Source organism: Pungitius pungitius, chromosome 18 (assembly GCF_949316345.1).
Source record: "Pungitius pungitius chromosome 18, fPunPun2.1, whole genome shotgun sequence".
Taxonomy (NCBI): Eukaryota; Metazoa; Chordata; class Actinopteri; order Perciformes; family Gasterosteidae; genus Pungitius; species Pungitius pungitius.
The window spans coordinates 8,560,354-8,580,370 of NC_084917.1; the positions used below are offsets into that span (position 1 = coordinate 8,560,354).

The following is a 20,017-nucleotide window of genomic DNA, read 5'->3' on the forward strand; positions in this document are numbered from 1 at the left end:
CACACACATGCAGGGGCCATTAGTGCCAAATGTGTGTGATCTTGTGATTTCTAAAAGAAGAAAATGCCATGCCTCCTGTCTGAATTTTTCATTGCAGACCTTCTCTGTTTCTGTACAACAACTAATGAATAAGCAATGAATCCAGAGGACACACACAGATTTGACTCAGTTTTATGTCCTCCACACCCACAACAAAATCTCCCCTGGCTACACATTTTGACTATATGCGCCTCACTGTGTGTTTGAAGAGTTAAAAATGTTACTGTGTTCCTTTCCTTTGGTGCTTGACTGTGAACCGTAATGCCCCAAAATATATGATGGAGAAAATGTGTGTCTGTGAGCATCTGTGTTTGCGGATTGAACATGACCTTTTGCTTTTTTTAATCCACCAACGACTTAGATTTGAAACCGCCGGAGGCTTTCAACCCTTCTGAGGAACACTTCTCCTGGTGAGCAGTTCACAGGAGCTGTTTTGATGTATGGCACAACATCTCTCTCAGATTAAACATGTTGTTATCATTAAATAACGAAGGGGATTGATTCAGATAGAGAGAACGAGAGAGAATATGTATGTTATGATTGAAATTAACAGTGAGATAGAAATATGAGATCCCATTTAAATTGTACTTGGACGCCATCTGGTGGTTTAAGGAGCATAGTGGCATGGTTTACTATGGTTTCGTGTTGTAATACCCAGACAAACACTCTTAAATTTAGCTCCCTGGCGGGATATTCCTTACTTATGAAACCTCATTGAAATCGTCACTAATTGGTTTAAGTTGTGAGTAATTTTGTCATCAAAGGCAACAATTCCTGAGTGGTATCTCCTAGCTCTACATGCCAAACCTTATGCCTTGTAATAGTACCATTGCATTTGTCAACTTTTTACCCTTTAACCCTTTTTTACAATATTCTTATATGCTTTCCCTGGGCCGATGAGAAATTATTGAGAGCTATAATTGATAATAATAATGGGATTTAGCCCACTTTTCCTCACTTACATAGATGACACAGGGCCAAAATTGTGCAAAGCGTCATACACTCCGTTTGAATTTAACATCCTTGCTGGTTACAATAAATGCAACTGAAATTCAATGTGCATAGACAGAGATAGTGATTGATCGTTTGAGAAGCGTCAGAAGGATCGAACAAGTATTGATAACGGTTTTGTACGCCAACATTACAAAGTCTCTCAAACTCTCGCGAGATCGGTGGCTTTATCTTGGTCCCGCCTCTCGGTTTCAACAACCAATCATGAGTCTGTTTACCACCAGCCGCGAATTGCAAAACCTCCATCTTTTTTCCGTCATCAAATTTATGCTCCTCCAAGTCACCACACATTTTTACATTTAAGACAGTATGAACACTGAGCAGTCTGCTGAAGTTCACGGTTGTCACAACGAGTGTTCAGTTTCGACCCCGGAGGAAGGAGCACTGAAAAGGTAAGGTAACATTAACAAGCTAACGTTAGCTTACAGCAACACACACAACATGTTAAGGCATCGCTCATTACGTCTTCATCTCCCTAGAACTCCCTCCTCAAAGTTTAAGAGGGTCAACTCCAACTTCAAATCCCCTGTAAGTAAGGCCCCTCTCTGTTCAACCCTCACTCATTCACCCCAGCATCACGGTCGTCTGTTTTTGCACCTGACAGCTCACAGTGAGGGAGAGTGCTAACGTTAGCCCCGCGGAGGAGCTGGCTGAGCTGGAGAGGAGGAGAGAGCAGCTGGACGCAGAGATCGCCCAGTTGGAGGCTGAGTGAGTGCAGCTGTGTGGTTTTTGTCTTCCTCTGTTGTAGTTGTTGAGGTCCAACCTCCATGGGATGTTAAAGGACAAGCATGTAACCAGTTATGTATGTGTTTGTGTTGATCCCGACTACAACACTGTGAATGACCTATAATGCAATGTGTATTTTTCATATTGTTTTGAGAGACCTGTTTCGTTTGTGCTTCTCCAGAGGATGCAGAGTAGAGGAGCTGGAGCATCATATTGATATGCTTCATGAATACAATGACATCAAAGACATTGGACAGTCACTCCTGGGCCGTATTGGTAAGATATATGCATGTGCAGACATTTTAATTCATTAGTTTTAGTAGCATATAAAAGGGCATAATGGCGAACGGTATTATTTCAACTTGTAAATGGTTATTTACTTTTGCAGGTCAGATACATTACACTTCATGCTGATCCTTAATGGCTTGATTAATTCACCCCATTATGAGCTTTCCCCCCCTGAGCTCAGTGCTTTCAATCAAATCAGCACAGTGACCGCAACACATGGGCCGTGTATTAGTGGGTCCAATTTGTTCTTCCAAGTAATTGAGCAACTAATATGCTGGCAATGTAAACACAGACTAGACAATATGTCTGTTTTCTGGTGTGGTTTGGACCAAAGAATACAAACTATGCTACGGTTTCATTGCATCCTCACAACTAGTTATGCTCAGACACATCGTGTTTACCTCATGATGTCATATACTGTCGTTGTCACATTCTACTACTTCATGGTATTTGAATATTATATCTTATAGTACATCTAATGGAAGTGTACTCCTAAAACTAGATAAACAGCCATGCCCATCTTTAAAAAATACATTCAAGTTATTTAAGAGGACATCCTAAAAGGAACATTTGTGTAAATGATTATCTGATTAGGTATGGCAACCAGCTTGAGTGGAAAGTGTTGTCAAGCTGTTGCACAGCCAGCCAGCAGAGGGCAACAGAGGCTCTGCTCGGTTTCCCTTTGAGGCCTTAGTCGAAATCCGGGGCCTGTTTTAATTTCAGATAGAATCAAATCCTACTGCATCGATTCTGTTGATTCCATCGGCCTACCTGTAAAACCTCAATTTCATTAGTTCAACACTGCGAAATGTCATTGAGAGTTCTTTCATGTTCCGCGTCAAGTAATATGTTGGCTAATATTAATGGGCTTTAGTGTCATTCTTTTTCTACATAGATACATCTTTTGGTGCAATTTTGAATCCTCACTTTACTGGAATCTGACCGGAAAGTCGCAATGACGCTTTGTGTTCTCTACAACTTGTGTCTGAATCCCTGTGACACTGTAAATGTGTCTGTAGGCAAACAAAAAAAGTATGAGGAAATGGGGGACAATGAGTATACGTTTGTCTTTTAAAAATCAATATATATTTGTGTATGCTATGCAACTGCGGGAGGAAGTATAGGGTTCACACATTATGCTCTCGTCCGTGAGTCATAGCCAAGTCACACTATGGTCTGCGCGTGAAACATAACAAACATGACCTGTAGCCGACATTTACATGCACATGATTGTTTGTGTGGTGTGAAAAATCTGGACATCTTGATTTAGTCGACTGGTGTTATTCACATTCCAAAGTTCAACAGTCATCCAGTCCTTGAATGCTTTAATTGCCTTTAATTCCCATTTTTTGTCTGTTAAATTAAAACTATATATTTTTTTATGTTGTGAGTTAAAAACTCACTATCACTTTTAAATTCTTGGTCAGTACAGTTAGAGGAGTGATGCTGATAGTGACCTCTTAGTGAATGGAGGTGGCGTTTCCTCTACGTGACAATGGCGGTCTTTCACATAACACACAAACACACACAATGACAATCTCTGTCTGACACCCAGACACATGCATACACTCGCAAACTGTCAAATACAAACACTTTCTATCATCCTCAATTTCCCCCATTCAGCTCTCTAACGTTCTCTCTCTCCCTCACACACACACACACACACACATACACTCTCTTTCACAGAGCGTCTACACTAACACTTGCTGTTATATGTGGTCATTCTCGGAGGGAGGAGATGGGCGGTCTTGAGAGTACCCACCAAAGACAGCTGTCCCTTTGTCCCACAGGCATTAAAGCCATTGTCAAATCTCCCTACCAAATCGTTAAAATGTACACATTTAGTCCAGGAGTTGCCCTAGTTAGTTTTCCTAATAGACTCAACTGATTGTTTAGAAAACAATAGTTTTGACAAAATACAGTAAATGGAATAATATGACACCATTGTCTGAAATTAACTTATTTGGCAACAGTACTTTGAAAAAGGAAATCTTATGAAATGTCCCTGGAAAAAAACCACACAACCTTTTGAATGAAAACACGTCAGTATTTTAACCCAGGGAAGCCTCGGGTGTGATTGACAAAACAGCAAACAATGAACCTCTCTGTAGCGTCCAGCCTTCAAACTCCCCTTATTTCATCAGCATTGCAAGTGCACACCCACCAACTGAATACAATTTGCATCTAACAAAAGGCAAACCGTTGGATCCTTTTCAGGCTGAGCCATTGATTCTTATCATCAAGGCCTGACCCTGACTCTGCTATATCTTTCAGCTGCTGTGAGGGGGACCACCACACGAGATCTCTACAGCCACTTTGGTCTGGAACTGGATGACTGAAAAGAAAGCTATGAAGTCAAAGTGGTGAGAATGGATGCACAGAACAAGTGATCGAGGCTTAAAGAGGAAACTCCAAAGAAGCTTAAGATGGGGAGGATTGATCTTGGTGGCTTGGAGGAACTGTGCTGACGTCAAACTGCTCTCTGACACATGTGCTCTTCTGCACATTTTCTTACACAGAGATTTCAAAAGTGGGAATGAGCATAACCCAAGGGAAAGGAAGGTGGCCCTGCATGCAGACCTGATATTTAAGAAGCCATTAACTTAAGGATTTTATATCCCCTTTTTGTCATTTGAGCTTATGTAAAACTGGTTTTGGATGATGATTAAATGAGTGTTTATTGCTTGTTTGTTATTACCAAAAAGTGTGGAACGTTAACTTTAGGTACAAAATAAATTCACCAGCTCCTAATACATTATGCTTTGTAAGCTTATTAAAAAGAAAGAACTCCACGATGCTGTTTTGCTTGCCCAGACATGTTGAGTATAATTGAGGCCAGCAGCATTTTACACTGGGCGTGCCTTTATCAGTCTGAGAACCACTGATAGTGTGTCCTCTTGACCGATAGTGGTGGGACCCTGATGATGCTCTGCTTGGCTGTGTGTTTGGTGGTCAATGGTCGTCTGTTCCATCATGTTAAGTTGTCACAGTGAAAGATGGAAATGGTTTGCATGCTCTTTTTTTTAATCTGATTTACAGTTCAAAGGCCGTCATATTTATTCTTATCCAGATTTTTTTAAAGCCCCCAACACTCATTTACCGGCTGTCATACTGGGGTCAAGGTGGTAAATACAATGTGGTTGTTTATCAGTTAAAACCAGGTACATTTAAATCGGTGACTTTTATCTCATTGTGGAAAAGGCAATCAACCAATTGTATATTGCGTCTTCTGCAATCTTCTCTGATAATCAATGTTTTATGATACGTCCCTATCATAGGTGTTGCCTTAAATGTCAGCGTCCTGCTGTCATTCAAAACTACCTGAAAAAACTTTCCTTGCGTTCAAAAGTTATCACAATCACTTTTTTTTGCATATTTTCCCGCACACGACGCATTATTGTACGTTCAAGTATACGTAAGCCACACCCACTGTATGTTCACATGTATTCTGTTGCCAACCTCGTAAGTGCAAAGACAGCTGAAGGCTTGCAATTGCAAGAGAATCCCTGCAGGTGATGGGTTCAAATGGGAGACCTCGGTCCCTGGTGGCAGCCACAAGACAGGACCAGGCTCATTTTTTTTAGCACCCGGTTCTCCCTCATTCCAGTACAGTTGACCGACGCACGCGCAAAGCACGTCCTTTTGGCCATGTGCGGAGTGGCAGAGCAGCGCTGCTTTCAATCTGGAGCCCCGCGGATCCGCATCCTTGTCCAGTCACTACCGGGTTGGATGCTCATCTCGCTGAGTGAAAGCAGGCCGAGCCGCGCCGCGCCGCATTTCCTCTTCGCAGCAGCCGCAGACCCCGCCCCCTGCGGGATGGGACGTACAAAGAATCGTCGTCCCCCGATTGGCCCAGACGGCCGTCCGTCAGCGCTTATTTCTGACACACCGGTTGGGACGCTGACTGCCGGGGGCGGGCGTAGCTAAGAAAATTATACGGTCATTTGAATTGCGCTTGCTAGCGAGCGTATTGCCTACAATGATCCCAGATATGGTATCAATTATTGCGGCAATGAGCGGATGATGATCGCGTGGTCAAAGTCGATGCGCACAGACCCACAGCTCATCGCGGTATTACAGCAGGAGGGGATCCCGGTGCGTGTGTGCGTGTGCCTGTCGCTTCGTGCGTTTCTGTGAGCCGCTGTCGGGGCCAAAGACGGGTCTGGCCGGGCTAGCCTGTAAGCCGATCAGGGACACAGCATCGCAGCGCAAACCGCCGCTTTCACGTCTTGGATTTCCGCGCACCTGCATGCTGTGACGGCGGAAACGAGGTGCGAGGTATGTAACCCCCAGAAGAAGGAGGGAAAAAAACGATGTTCAGCTTCACGGATGGCCCTGTATTGTATGCTAGGAGAGAGAGAGAGAGAGAGACCGCCCGGCTGGGACTATTGTCCTCTGTCAACCTTGTGGGCGATCGACCCACTGACGGGGACTCGAAGAGGTGGTGCGGCACTTCGGGGTCAGCTCTCGGTCCACGAGAAGTCATTCTACGTGAACGTGGACTTGCATATTCAGCAAATCTCTCTCTCCCCCTCTCTCTCGCTCTCTCTCTAAAAACCAAACAAAAAAGAGGCTGCTCTCGCATTGCCCATCCGCCTCTACGGCTAAATCGATGCGCGCAATCCGGTGCGCATCCTGCTGCCCAGGCGCGCCTGACCGTCAGGGTTTTAGCCCGACAGCGGCCGTCCCGTGCCGGCTGGACGGCCCCTGGCTACGTGGGGCGCACATGGCGCACGGGTTAGCGAGGCGTAGTCTCGCCCACGGGTGGGTTGAGCCTCGCTTGTCATTTCCCCCCGTCCACTAGCGCAATAAGATGCTACGCGCACTCTAGAATTTCCGGGTGCAGCCGCATCGAGTGATGACGCTTTTTGTTTCCGTTTGTTGCCGCGCTCTCGGTTCGTATTGTTTCACCTCCGGACCCTGTGCGTAATGCCAACCGCGTCGACCCGTGGGACATTGGGGGTAGTTGTTACCGTGCGCCGGTCTATGGCCTATCACAGCAGCAGACGCGTTGAGTTGCTATGATATAGCCACCATCATCATTACAGCCTCATGCGGGGGGGGGGGGGGGGGGGGGGGTATATCCAGTCAGCATCTTGGCTCGAGAAAAAAAAAAACGCAACCAGGCCCTCTGCCATAAAACGGATATCCTTAAAAAAATACCCGCATGTTGTGAAATTCCAATCCTGCACGTTATTTTTAATGTATCTTTCTTCCACATAGGCTGCCGTGTGTTTGATATTTAGCAGCATCCGAGCTATCAGGTGCTGTCGTTAAAAACACTGACTTATCGTTTCCCCCAAGGTCCCCCTCGCCTTGTGTTTTTCTTTTGCGTGAGGAAAGAAACCCCAAGGATTCTCTCTGCTTTAGTGTGTGTGAGACGAAATGCAATTTGTTATACATTTTTATGAACACTTGCATGGAAGTTTAATGTACCCAAGTCAGTTGGCAAACCAAAACATTGTAGATTACATTCTTAAAGTGGTTCCCTTAAATACCACGATGAGAATGTGGAGTTTAACATTCGTTTTGGTTGCTTACCTTGGCCACATGTTCCCTTTCTCCCACTGAACTGCTGTTTGGTCTGAACTGTTTGTGAGTAGTCACGGCCATTATCTGCGTGTTTATGTTCGTACCCGATTGTGCATTCTTTCAGGATGATGCGTCTAGCGTGCTCCACGTCCCTGCTGTTTGTGCTGAGGCTGCTGGTGGGCCTGCCTTGGTTCCAGGTTCTGCCGGCCGTCTTGATCTTCTACCTGGGAACCGGAGGATGGAGCTTCCTGAAGATTTTCGCCAAGACAGTTGGCAGAGACTTGCAGTAAGCGCGGGGATCTTGTGTATTTGTTGGCACGGTTCCTGTGCTAATGGAAGCATGGTTGAATGCTTTTCAAATCATTGCTATTGGTTTAATTGTTGCATTACAATTAGTTTATTGTGATGTAATCCAGGTAACTGGAGTCCTATGATGGTATCTGTGAACTGTTAAAAAACAACAAGGGTAATCATAGCTTCCTTATAAAATGTGCTGTTATTCCTACACTCTTCATTCCTTATGGTTGCACAAGCTCACATTTCACACACAAGCACACACTTGAATGAGAATGGATTATTTCAAATGTTCAGTGTCATGTATTCTGAGGATGTAGCAGTAATGCATCAGTTGGCAGTTGGGAAGAGCATTTAAAAGTTAAGTGCTTTCACATACGCCATTTGGCAAAAATGTAGCCTTACATGTTTGGAAACCAGCTTCAAAGAACATAAGGCTCTCCCTATAGGCAGGGCTACTTTTAAAACCGGTATTGGCAACCAGCTGAATGCCCCTTTTGTGCATGTCTCAAAACTTGACATGGCAGTTAGCCTGAAATTAAGGACATAGGCCAGTGGAGGAAGAATGAGAGAGCAGATCTCAACTGTCTTACCTTGAGCCAATATTTACATTTCAGGGTTACCGTGGTAATTGGTTTGTGATTAACTTCCTTTTTTCTTGCTTTGCTGCAGCATGGTAAAACAGGAAATTGTGTTTATAACCCCTCTGTGACCTACAAGCCAGAGTAACCAAACCAGAAGTAATCAGAGCTTCTGTGACCCGTTGTGTGCAAAAGATGTCCTCTAACGCTTTCTAAATTGTTAACAGAGTTTTAAAACAGTCTCCAGAGCTCTGTGTTAAAGGCATTTTGCCATAACCGCCTGCCATGTATCCTCTCCCTTACACCTGTAACTGGCTTCAGCTTCCTAGTTCTGTGAAAGCGCATTTTCAAAAGCCCCATACTCACAAGTGCAGTTCAGATAGCGTCGTCATTATTTGTCCATATGTGGATAATGGCTGAAGGTTAAAATTGTACCATATCTGTGAAAGCATAACCTTTCACCAGTGACTCATAATTCCTAACTTGTAGTGTACTGTGACATGGCTCAGGAATTTCAACTGTAAGGAGGAGTCTGGTCCACACCTTAATGTCTTTAGCTAAAGCAACCTCCAGTATTCACATTGTTGTCAGTGCAACTAGCGGGGATCCTCACTTGGTGGTTCAGTGTAGGTGTAAAAGCTCTCTGCTCAAATTGGTTATACATTTTTTTTCCTTTATGATGGTGAAGTGCAGTTGTTTTCCAGTATGAAACTCACCAATGAGAGTAAAGAAAGATGAATGAATTGATATCAGATTCATGAACAACGACAATTGCCGACCATAGAAAACAGAAGAGACTGATGACAATTCCTCCAAATTGCTACGTTTTCTAATGACTGAAACAATAATAGATAATGGTTATCTGGGCCATCATGAGGAAAATATCCCATGTAATGAAATGTCATCCGTACCACAGTGAATGTGTGAGGTAACTTGGCACAGCAGATTTGTATGATGTTTGTGTAGTGATACCGTGCTCTGGATTATCCCCATTATCGCTGCCTTTGCACCATAAATGTAAATTATCAAGTGACATCCTTCCCCTGAAAGGTGGACTTTGCCCCTGGACGTACCCAGTTATTTATGCCTCGTGTTGTTACGTTCTGCACAGCAACGGATGACCCTAGTTAGATCATCAACATCTGTAGTTGACCATTTCATGGGTTAATAAATATTTACCCTTTGTGAAAATCAAAAACTATGAACAACATAACCAGTACTTTTGCAAATTTGAGTTCTTATAACTCTTTACTGAATTTGTTCAGTGTCATACTACCTATTATAATATTTGATTCTTCTCCTTCAGTGCGGCATATGTGCTGTTGCGGGTGAAGATGAATGTCAGACGCCACCTCAAAGAGAAGAACACCATTCCAAAGATATTTGCTGAAACGGTGGCCCGCCACGGGGACAAGACGGCGCTGATCTTTGAGGGGACCGGGGAGAAGTGGACCTTCCGGCAGTTGGACGAGTACTCCAACAGAGTGGCCAACCTGCTGCTGGAGAGGGGCTTCAAGGTAGGGCATGAACGGAACAAAATATTCCTGAAAACGTTGATTATGGGGGAAAATAAGCTTTCTCCATCTCCGATGACATGGCCCCTTTGGTTAATCCGTGGGTGATATTCGGTATTTCAAGCCCCTCCCTCTTTGTTTTTGTTCTTTTTCTTCTTCAGGATGGCGACGTTGTGGCTCTCTTCATGGAGAACAGATCCCAGTACGTGGGCCTCTGGCTCGGCATGGCCAAAATCGGAGTCGAGGCAGCTCTCATCAACTTCAATTTGAGGATGGAGGCCTTGGTGCACTGTGTCACCATCTCCAATGCCAAGGCCGTGGTGTTTGGCTCAGAGCTGAATGAAGGTAAGCGCTGGGAGGATTGAGGAGGGGGATACGCGGCGATGAAGGTTAGAGAAACATCTGGAGCAAATGTGGGCAGAGTTTGTTTGTGAAGGTTGTAAATGTGTCACGTTTATGGGCCAAAATGTGAAGATAATCCCTGGGGGGGGGGCTTTACTATCTGTACGGCACATATTTCTGCTGATGTGTGCTGTTAGGTTTTCCTTTGTGATGAGAGAGGTGAGTGGTGCAGAGAGGCAGAGGAAGAGGTCATAAAAGATAGATTGACAGGTTTCAGGGAACGTGTCTCTTCGATATCAGCCAGTGGAGCTGTAAGTGGCTGAGGGAAGGGAAAGAGGGAGTTTGAGCATTATCTCCACGATCCATCTGCCAGGTACAAGGAATGAATTTGTCAGGGAAGAATAGTGATAAATTATTAAATGAAGTGGATTCAAAGTCAAATGTCAATTCAATATTTCATTTAATGTGTAATCACTACAGCATGTATCATTTGAGCAATATAAAATTCAGTTTTGTAAAGCACCTTATTTGACAGCCAGATCTGAACTTTATTTTGGCCTCATAGTGATCACCTGTTAGCTAAAAGAAGACCATTGAGCCCGTTTTGCAGGATTGTGGTTTCCGCGCTCTGCAGGAGGGCGGGAGGCTGAGGTAACGTGTGGTAGCTCCTCCCCTGGAATCTGGGTTTTCGTTAGATCGAGAACTTCATGTGCTTTATACCTTTCTACGTAATTGGAAATGCAGCCTCTTTGCTACCGAGCAGGGGAAAGCCAAGCCAGTAGCATTTAATACCGAGTCAGCACGACTTAAGGCTTCTAAATCAACATACGCTCTCTTTTTCCTGGGGAAAGTAGGAGAGCTGTTTGAAATGTTCTGCTGCCTTCTAACATATTGATACACGCGTCCCTTTTGGTCACTCTGCACCTTTCTGTATGTCAAGCTATTTCTCTCTCTCTCTCTATCTCTCGCTCCCTCACCTTTTCAGCTGACAGTTATGTCAACATATCCTGTTCCCTGTCACTCTGCCATCAGCCTCCTTTATCCGTTTGTCTGCTGTGGTGCTTAAATGTGGTAATTATGGATGGTGAAATGTAATAAACCTACTTTTCATGCGTTTCCCTTGCGCTCGTAGCCGTGTCCGAGGTCCACGGCTTGATGGGGAAAGCCGTGCAGATGTTCTGTTTGGGAGACTTTGACCCCACGCGAGTCCCACGGGGAACCGAGCGCCTCGAGCCGTTGCTGGACAACGCCCTGACCCACCTGCCAAGCCGGCCGCAGCGCTGCTTCACCGGTAAGACCCCCAGCGGGAGAATGAAAGGAATCCATGCCGTTCAATGGTCAAATCGGCCAAGTTGTGTTTGTGTGACGCGTTTACCCCTGAGGGCTTTACAATATGTAGACCATGGGGGAAAAAAGAAAAAAAACTCGGGTCACACAAGTACAAACCGGCCAGCTCTTGAACGCTTCATCTAATCCCTGACGGCCATAAAACCTGTGACCTTTGTCCACGTTCCCACTTGGCAAGACTTGGCACCTGCTCAGCTGATATGCGAATGCCAAAACACTCTTTGAAGGGGTTTCAAGCCGGTTTAGGCTAGCACGGAGCCACCATAATCCAGATCTCTGGGCTCACAGGTGTATTCCATCGGTTTTCGTGGTTTGAGTCTAATGAAGACGAATTTGTTTGAGAGCAGGAAAGTGGTTGCCAGGGAACCCTCAAGTGAGTCCAAAGCCGGATGCAGGAGTTTGTGTCTGAACTGGATCCCGCCGTCTTAATTATAGATTCTGCTCTAGTCTACTTCCATCAGCCAGTGCTGTCCCTTATTCAGAATTAGTTTTCAATCCAAACTGTGATTGGGCCTCAAATTAAGGCTTGAAGCCAAGCACACAAGTGAGCATTCTCTAAGTGCACGGCCGCATAGATCATTGACATTTGAGTTTTCTTTTTTTTTTTTTCAGATCGCCTGTTCTACATCTACACGTCAGGAACCACTGGGATGCCGAAAGCTGCTATTGTCGTGCACAGCAGGTATGACGGCGCCGTGCGGCTTACTTACAGACGCACAGGAATTCTGCAGCTGCTTTCTTTGTTGATCCATGTCGCTTTCAACATTGTCACGAGAGAATGAACGGGCAATATATAAAACCTGTTGGTTTTGTTTTGAGTTCTTTTTTTGACCCCCCCTCCCCCCCCTCCCGGTTTTCAGGTACTACCGCATGGCAGCCTTGGTATATTATGGCTTTAAGATGACTCCAGATGACGTGCTGTATGATTGCCTTCCGCTCTACCACTCTGCAGGTAAACCATACATGTGTGTGGGATTAGAGTTGACATTTTATCGTTTTAAATATGCACCAACATCTCGTTTTGTTGCATCAGCCAAGTTCCCTTTAATGTTCACCATAGTTAACATAACTTGAGACAGGGCCACTTTAAATGGTGTATTTGTAAGTTGTTTGTTTCCTCATCTTTTTTTACTGCAGGTAACATTGTGGGAGTGGGCCAGTGCTTAATACACGGCATGAGTGTAGTCATCAGAAAGAAGTTCTCAGCCTCACGTTTCTGGGACGACTGTGCCAAATACAACTGCACTGTGAGTAATGGTGTAGATCAGAGGTCTTCTACAGGAGGTACTGCAGCGGGGTTGCGGAATCGTTCGTAGAGACAATTCTTTAATAGTTTGGTTTTTTTTTAACCAATTCTTTTCCACAAATTTAAATGTCTTAAATACACTTTAACATGAATCCAACATATTGTAGCGAACGGATAAATTGATGTTAATAGACAGGAGCTCTCTCAAGCTCATTATTATAAACTTGGTATTAAATCAATGAAGAGTCTCTTTATGTATTCACATCTCTTTGTTCAGTCTCATCGCTTAACAATCTCATTCCTTCCACCGTTGTGCTCCAGATAGTGCAGTACATTGGTGAGATCTGCAGATACCTGCTGAACCAGCCGGTTCGGGACGCCGAGAAGCAACATCGAGTGCGCATGGCACTGGGCAACGGCCTGCGCCAGTCCATATGGGTGGAGTTCATGAACCGCTTCAATGTCCCGCAGATCGCCGAGTTCTACGGAGCCACCGAGTGCAACTGCAGCCTGGGAAACTTTGGTAACAAGGTGGGGAATTTGCAACAAATGATGTAACGATGCTCTGACCAAACAGGCTTCGGGTATTTCTTTTTGTCTTTATGTCTGAATTTTCTTTGTGTGTGCACCGCCCACTCCGCCCCAAGCTGTCGGTTAGCCTGAAAATGCTGTTTTCACGTCGAGGCAACACACCACTCAGGAGCGGCAGTTCGACTGGTTGGAACTGCCTTGTTAACAATGTTTTGTTGGTGCTCTAGATTGGCGCATGCGGCTTCAACAGTCAGATCCTGCCGTTCATCTACCCCATCCGACTGGTGAGGGTTGACGAGGAGACCATGGAGCTCATTAGGGGACCTGATGGCGTCTGTATTCCCTGCAAACCTGGTAGGTGTAATCGAAAAACCTCGGTACACTGTGGTTGTGACAAGCAAAAAAGAAACTGAACTCTCAGTGTGATTACACATCTATCACACACAGCAGTTGTTTCTATGCAAATGTTGACATTCAAAGGTACTGGCTGAGGAAGTGGGTTTAATGCACAGCTCAAAGGTAAATAAGTACACAACAAGGCCTCAGGCCTACAGTGATTGCCCTGTGTTGTGTTTATAGTTTTAGCGTTGTGGACATACAGTCAGACATTTAGTCCTTTCTGAAACAATCCACTGAATGTGTGGGAAATGACATGATTGGCCATGGTAGTGGGCAGTGAGTCATACATTCCTAAATGGTTGTGTTCTCGCTCTCCTTTCTAGGTGAACCTGGGCAGCTAGTAGGTAGGATCATTCAAAATGATCCTCTTCGGAGGTTTGACGGCTACGTCAACCAATCGGCAACCAGCAAGAAGATTGCTCAGAGTGTCTTCAAGAAGGGAGACAGTGCCTATCTTTCAGGTTAGAACCACTCACTCCCGCACAGACTCATTCTTTGGACTCCATGCTGATCGATGAATATAATCTATGCCCCCCCCCCTCGTTCTCTCACCAGGTGATGTGTTGATCATGGACGACTGCGGACACATGTTCTTCAAGGACCGCACAGGAGACACTTTCCGGTGGAAAGGAGAGAACGTCTCAACGACCGAGGTGGAGGGGACGCTCAGCCGGCTTTTGGACATGAAAGATGTCGTTGTCTATGGAGTGGAAGTACCAGGTAACACACATTTGTTTTGAGGTGATTGTCATTATCTCTTCAATACACGACCAAAGAAAGTTGTCATTTGGATTTGGATCGGCGCAAACAGCAGGTCGGCTTCCTGTGCGCGTCTTCAATATGACGCTCACTGCAATGTGTAAAGAGAGCTGAACAGAAACGTGGAAAGAAACGTATCAAGAACCATACGTTGTCCATTACTATATGAATCACAACTGTAGTAGCTGGGAGTTGTACCACTCTGACTAGATTAAATACAAGATATCATTAGAAAACTTGATTAATCCGCAAAGCTAGTGTGGCATGATCAGTGTGGAATACCAGGAGATTTTAATATCTGCCTTTTGGACAAATCAAACAAATGAAAAACGTACTGCCACAACAGGACCAGGAGATATTCCACATATAACAACATTTATTTGGCCCTTGGATTTACTTCTCTCACGCGTCGATTTCTATGTGCACAGGAGCAGAGGGAAAGGCTGGAATGGCCGCCATCGCCGATCCAACTCACTCCACTGACCTGGTGAAGTTGGTGAGGGACATGGAGAAGGCTCTTCCTCCGTATGCCAGACCCGTATTCCTTCGCTTCCTTCCAGAGGTCGACAAGACAGGTAGAATTTTCTTTTCACTGCTGTTTTAAATCTTGGATACTAACCGTTTTTAAGGGCTCTGAATCACACCTCAAACCTTCTTAGCTGTGATGGATCTCATAGAACTTGGTTCTGAAGCCATAAATGGTTTTTGCTTGAAAAATAACTTAAAACAAATAAAATAGCTGCAACTAATTCTCTTTTAGATAAATGTTTAATTGACAGTCGTTGCAGAAATATAATGTTTGAACTACAATGTTTTTTAAAGGAATACATTTCCATTCTACTGGGGGCACTAAATATTGTTCATTAAAAATAAACTTTTGATTAAATAGACCGTAAAATAAAGTCATCCCGGGGACCCGTGTCCACGTCGCGTCTGTCTCTAGTTTTTCACCATGAGCATCAACCAGAAGATGCATGACCGCATACTGAGCCATCAAGGCTCAGTCTGTCCACTGTAAAGCTAGACGGAGACGACTGGACACAGGTCCTACGACAGTTCAATGCCAGCTTAATTTGCTAAATGAAATGCCTACATAAAAATTCTCTGTCTCTCTTCTCAGGGACGTTTAAGTTTCAGAAGACGGACCTGCGGCGGGACGGCTTTGACCCCAGCGCCGTGTCAGACAAACTTTACTTCATGGATTGCAGAACAGCGTCTTACATGCAGCTGAACGAGGAGCTTTACCACTCCATATTATCAGGAAAACAGAAATTGTGATAGGCGGGCTGACCCCTGCATCTCCACACGCACACATAGACGCACCCACAGATACAGGAGAGAAGACCCCAAGATGGCCGAAAGCAGGACCATGTCCCCATAATCAAATACATGTAAAGTGATTGCCATACGTACTCCTTTGCACCGATACTCAAAGGCCCATTAACACCTACACACACACACACGTCCCTAAATGCAGTCTTATGCACGCCACACACACACACACACAGCATCGCTCCATCCATCCCCAGCAACCCTCTTATTTGGCAACTTGAAACCACCGTTCACAGCCACACAATCCCTGTTCACACGGGGCTCAAAAATCCACGGCCGTCCATCTTGGTCCATCAAGCCGCGTGTTGCTGAGGGACGTAGCTGAGGGGGATTTGTGAAGTAGTTGCCTGGCTTCCCGAAAGCAACAACAACAAAAAAACTATGAAGTACAGATATCCACAGACTTAAAAGATGTTAAGAAGTCAAATGGAAACCGTACAAAAGTGTTTGTGTTGGACAATGGGGGAACCCATAAGGACTGTATAATAAGTTTTGCAAAAGACTGGAGGCTCCCTGCACAATCAGCTGCGACAAACCTGCATGACAACTTCAGCTTTTCGAGGTTAACTTTAATTTCTCTGGCACTTGTTTGGTCTTCTTGTCTTAAATTCCATTTTCCCGTGTTTCGCAGAGCTTCAGATGAAAATAAGTAAAGGATCCCAAGGTTGTTGTTTTTTTCTTTCAAAAAGGGAACACCATGTCGGTGTGAGGGAAGCCTTTGTTGCAGACATTAAATTAGCCCAGTGGTTGAAGCTGGAAGATCTAAAGTGAAACAGGGCTCCAGCGTTCGCAGTGCAATAATCAGCCGCACCACATGGGAGCTGATATAAAACAAAGATGTGTTATTTAAATATGTCACACCAAAAATATTTAAGTTGTAGTGTTTACTTTGAGTATTTAAGATATGACATTTTTATTATTTGATGTTTTTGTGAAAGCTTTTCTCTTTTTTTTTTGTTTGTCGTGAAAATGTATCTTTTCTTATTTGCTTTACTTTGTATCCAAAATATGTGCTTTAATAACTCTCGAAGTCTAAGTCGAGTGATCTGACTGAATCAACCCTGGGCTAAACACATTTCCAGAAACGGGGATTTAATACTAAGCTGACATGCAGTGTGTTTGTGTGGCTGTATTGTGCAGGTTTTGTCCTCCAAGGTGGTCCCATCATACGTGTGTATATTTGACTAGACTTGACTAAGGATGGAGAAGCACCAAAACGTCTGATCAGCGAGGTCTCGTGTTTTCAACAAGACTGGTGCAGAGGAGGGGAATGTACTGCCAGATTCGAGAGATCCAAAGACCCAAGTCGATAGTGGAAGGACATTGTCATCGCCGTGGAAACGGAGCAGCAGAAGAAGAAGAGAACGCGTGCTTTGTAATCGTTGGTTTGTAAATTGTTTGCAGTCGCTGTCATCAGAGGTTGCGGTAGCATGATCGAGCATCATCAACCACACAAGCAGAGCACTGTGCCTTACTGTGAGTTCACCTCCCAGATCCACAGGCCCTGGCCCCCACACGCAGTGTGCTTCCCGCTGTTGGACCGGTTCCATTCGCCCTCTGTGAATCTCTAAAATGTCCTTTTCGCTGCAGCCGCGCGCAAAACTGCCCTCAATCGTGTCAGCTGATGTACGTTTTATTCTGAAGGGCCCGTGGCGGTCCGTCGACCGGCGCCTCCACCCTGCCAGGTGCGGGAAGAGGTTGTGTTGATGTTTTCTTTGGGGCGAGAGTCCATGTTTTGCGAGGCAGCTGTCGCAGCATCTTGTCTGGGACTTCACGCCTCCTCTGCTCTTTGCTTCTACCAAACTGTAACCTTAAATCGTCTTCTAGATTATTTTTATCCGTGGGTTGTCTTACAGTTGTTGCCCACCCAAATCTCCATTAGCTCATTTTCTTTGCGCAGTCACCCTCCGTCTGCCGATCAGCCCGATCCTTTCCATTCATCTTACCTTTCTTGCCCCTCTCCGGCGCCCTAACCCTCCCAGCAGGGGTCCTCAGCCGGGTCCGCTTCATTTTGCTGTTGTGCCGACGATGGTAAAATCAGAAGTTGAATGCATTTTTAGATCTCTCCTATTCGGAGCTCATTTAGTGTTTTGATAGAGGTTTCCTTCATGAGATTCTTTAAAGACGTCACACAAAGCTCCAACTACACTCTCAAAACTGTCCTCAGATATTTTATTGCCGATATGTGTTGTGCGTGGTCTGCCATTACCCTGTAACTCTTTGTCACGCGTGTCGCCTACGTCACAGCCAGGCTGGGGGTTGTGGAACTAACTGGCTGAAGTGTGGAGGACTAATCATTGTCGTTTTTTTTTCTTTGGCTCGTTTGTCTCCCGCGGGCTGATTTCTCGATGGGTTTAACTGTCTTTTTAGTTTAACCTTTGCACTGACTGACGCGGGTGACCCTTGACGGCTGCAGTGCTCGTCGGAGTCGCTCTCACCTGTCACTTCCCTGTTTTGGGGGGAGAAAAAGACCGCTGAAGCCGTTTAACTGACCTCTGGATTCATCTCTGCTTCCTCTGCGGTTAAATGAGTCACTGTTTGACTTTTATTTGTTCTTTAACGGTAATTGTGACAAAGCAAATGAGTTACCAATGATTCTGATGATGTTGTCAAGTAAAGGTTACGTATCGAAAGAAACACTGTTTGGTTGTTATGAAGCTTGTGGCTAAGGGTGGGGGGGGGGAGGGTCCACCCTGAACAGGCCTACAGCAGAGCACTAGATGAGATGTTTCCATTTTATTGTTTGAAATTAGTTTAAATTATTTTTATTTTTTTGAAGGAACTGTTCATTATTCTTGATTGTTTCACTGCTTTTTGTATTTGATTTTGTTTTCTTAGCGTGAAATCATGTGAATTTGGCATATATACATATTTTTGGTCTATATATATGTGTATAAAAAGGATTCATGCATGAGTATAAGACAATCGAATGGCAGATGAGATTGTTCAACTTTTTTTAATGAAAGAAAAACAGCCAGGGAGCAAACTTTTCTGGATCCAATTGGTGCAATAATAGACTGATCATATATGCATTTCCTGACTTATAAATGATGTTTAAAAAATACAAAAGTCTATTACAAACCAGATAGGTCATCTGAAGCCCTCATGAGAGTGGGGGCTCCTGTGGGATGGCGTTTTGAGGTTAATGTTTGACCAGAAGGGGGCGCCCTGTCCTTTATCAGAATATTTCCATGGAATCATTTAATCTTGTCTGGATGAGGCTGATGAAAAATCCAATTTATCAACTAAATTTGAAGTATATTTCCATATTGTAAATAGTGGGCTATTATTATTATTATTATTATTATTATTCACTTGACGTGTTTCGTTCCTATATTTAAGAGTAATTAAATTCTGCATATTTCAAAGTCATTACACAACGCCTCGAAACAATATAAACCTGCGACCAAATACATTTATTTTTTGGGGGGGGCCATGGTTTATTTAGTTGACAAAGTCAAGATATTTCTGATTACGCTGTAAACAATAAACGATGGGTGAAGCTCAAGTCTCCTAATGTCACAGTTGAGCTTTGCGCATGGAGATCGTTGATCCAGAAGCCCTGGCTGTGCCGCCGGTCTCACTGTCCCTCATGCCTCTGATCAACATTTTCTCACACTGCTTTTTGCACTTTTCGTTTGTCTATTTTCCCCCGTGTCGCCCTTTCCTCTTTTTTCATTACTTTATTTTTTTTGTCTCATTGCACAGGCTCTCTCCCTGTGCAGTGTGTGTGTGTGAGGTGTGTGTGTGTGAGTGTGTATGTGTGTGTGCGCGTGCGTGACAAACACAGTACATTGATGTCCTCTTGTCTACTGAACTTGCTGTATGCACCATGCGTTTCAAGAAAATGAGATAAGAGCAGTGCTGCAAATGGGAAATCATTATTAATAAAAACCTATTTAAATTGTTCCCTCGGGCTCTTGATTGTTGTTGTTGTCATTGATCAGGTTTGATTGATGCCGGCTCTGTTCAGTGAATGCAGACAGATTTGACTATCAAAACCCTAAAACATCCTATCGACGGTTCAACACTCACAGTACGGCCATTTGTCCAAAAACGCAGTTCAATTTAGGTCA

At 44.4% G+C, this 20,017-nt stretch overlaps 1 protein-coding gene across 3 annotated transcripts; it reads left to right on the forward strand.

The window, feature by feature from the left end:
* Positions 1 to 1,957: 1,957 nt before the first annotated feature.
* On the forward strand, positions 1,958 to 19,850 carry slc27a4 (solute carrier family 27 member 4). 3 transcript variants are annotated; one of them, XM_037484589.2, is made up of 15 exons: positions 1,958 to 2,052; positions 4,339 to 4,427; positions 7,721 to 7,882; positions 9,778 to 9,988; positions 10,147 to 10,330; positions 11,460 to 11,618; positions 12,287 to 12,356; positions 12,535 to 12,626; positions 12,812 to 12,921; positions 13,242 to 13,451; positions 13,679 to 13,805; positions 14,174 to 14,311; positions 14,406 to 14,570; positions 15,038 to 15,184; positions 15,730 to 19,850. In XM_037484589.2, the coding sequence occupies exons 2-15, from the start codon at positions 4,396 to 4,398 to the stop codon at positions 15,885 to 15,887; spliced, it is 1,965 nt and encodes a 654-aa protein (XP_037340486.2). In that variant the 5' UTR covers positions 1,958 to 2,052; positions 4,339 to 4,395; the 3' UTR covers positions 15,888 to 19,850. The 3 variants fall into 3 exon arrangements, with proteins under 3 accessions (XP_037340486.2, XP_037340487.2, XP_037340488.2); XM_037484590.2 differs by lacking the exons at positions 1,958 to 2,052; positions 4,339 to 4,427 and adding an exon at positions 5,974 to 6,342; XM_037484591.2 differs by lacking the exons at positions 1,958 to 2,052; positions 4,339 to 4,427 and adding an exon at positions 5,974 to 6,335.
* Positions 19,851 to 20,017: the final 167 nt, after the last annotated feature.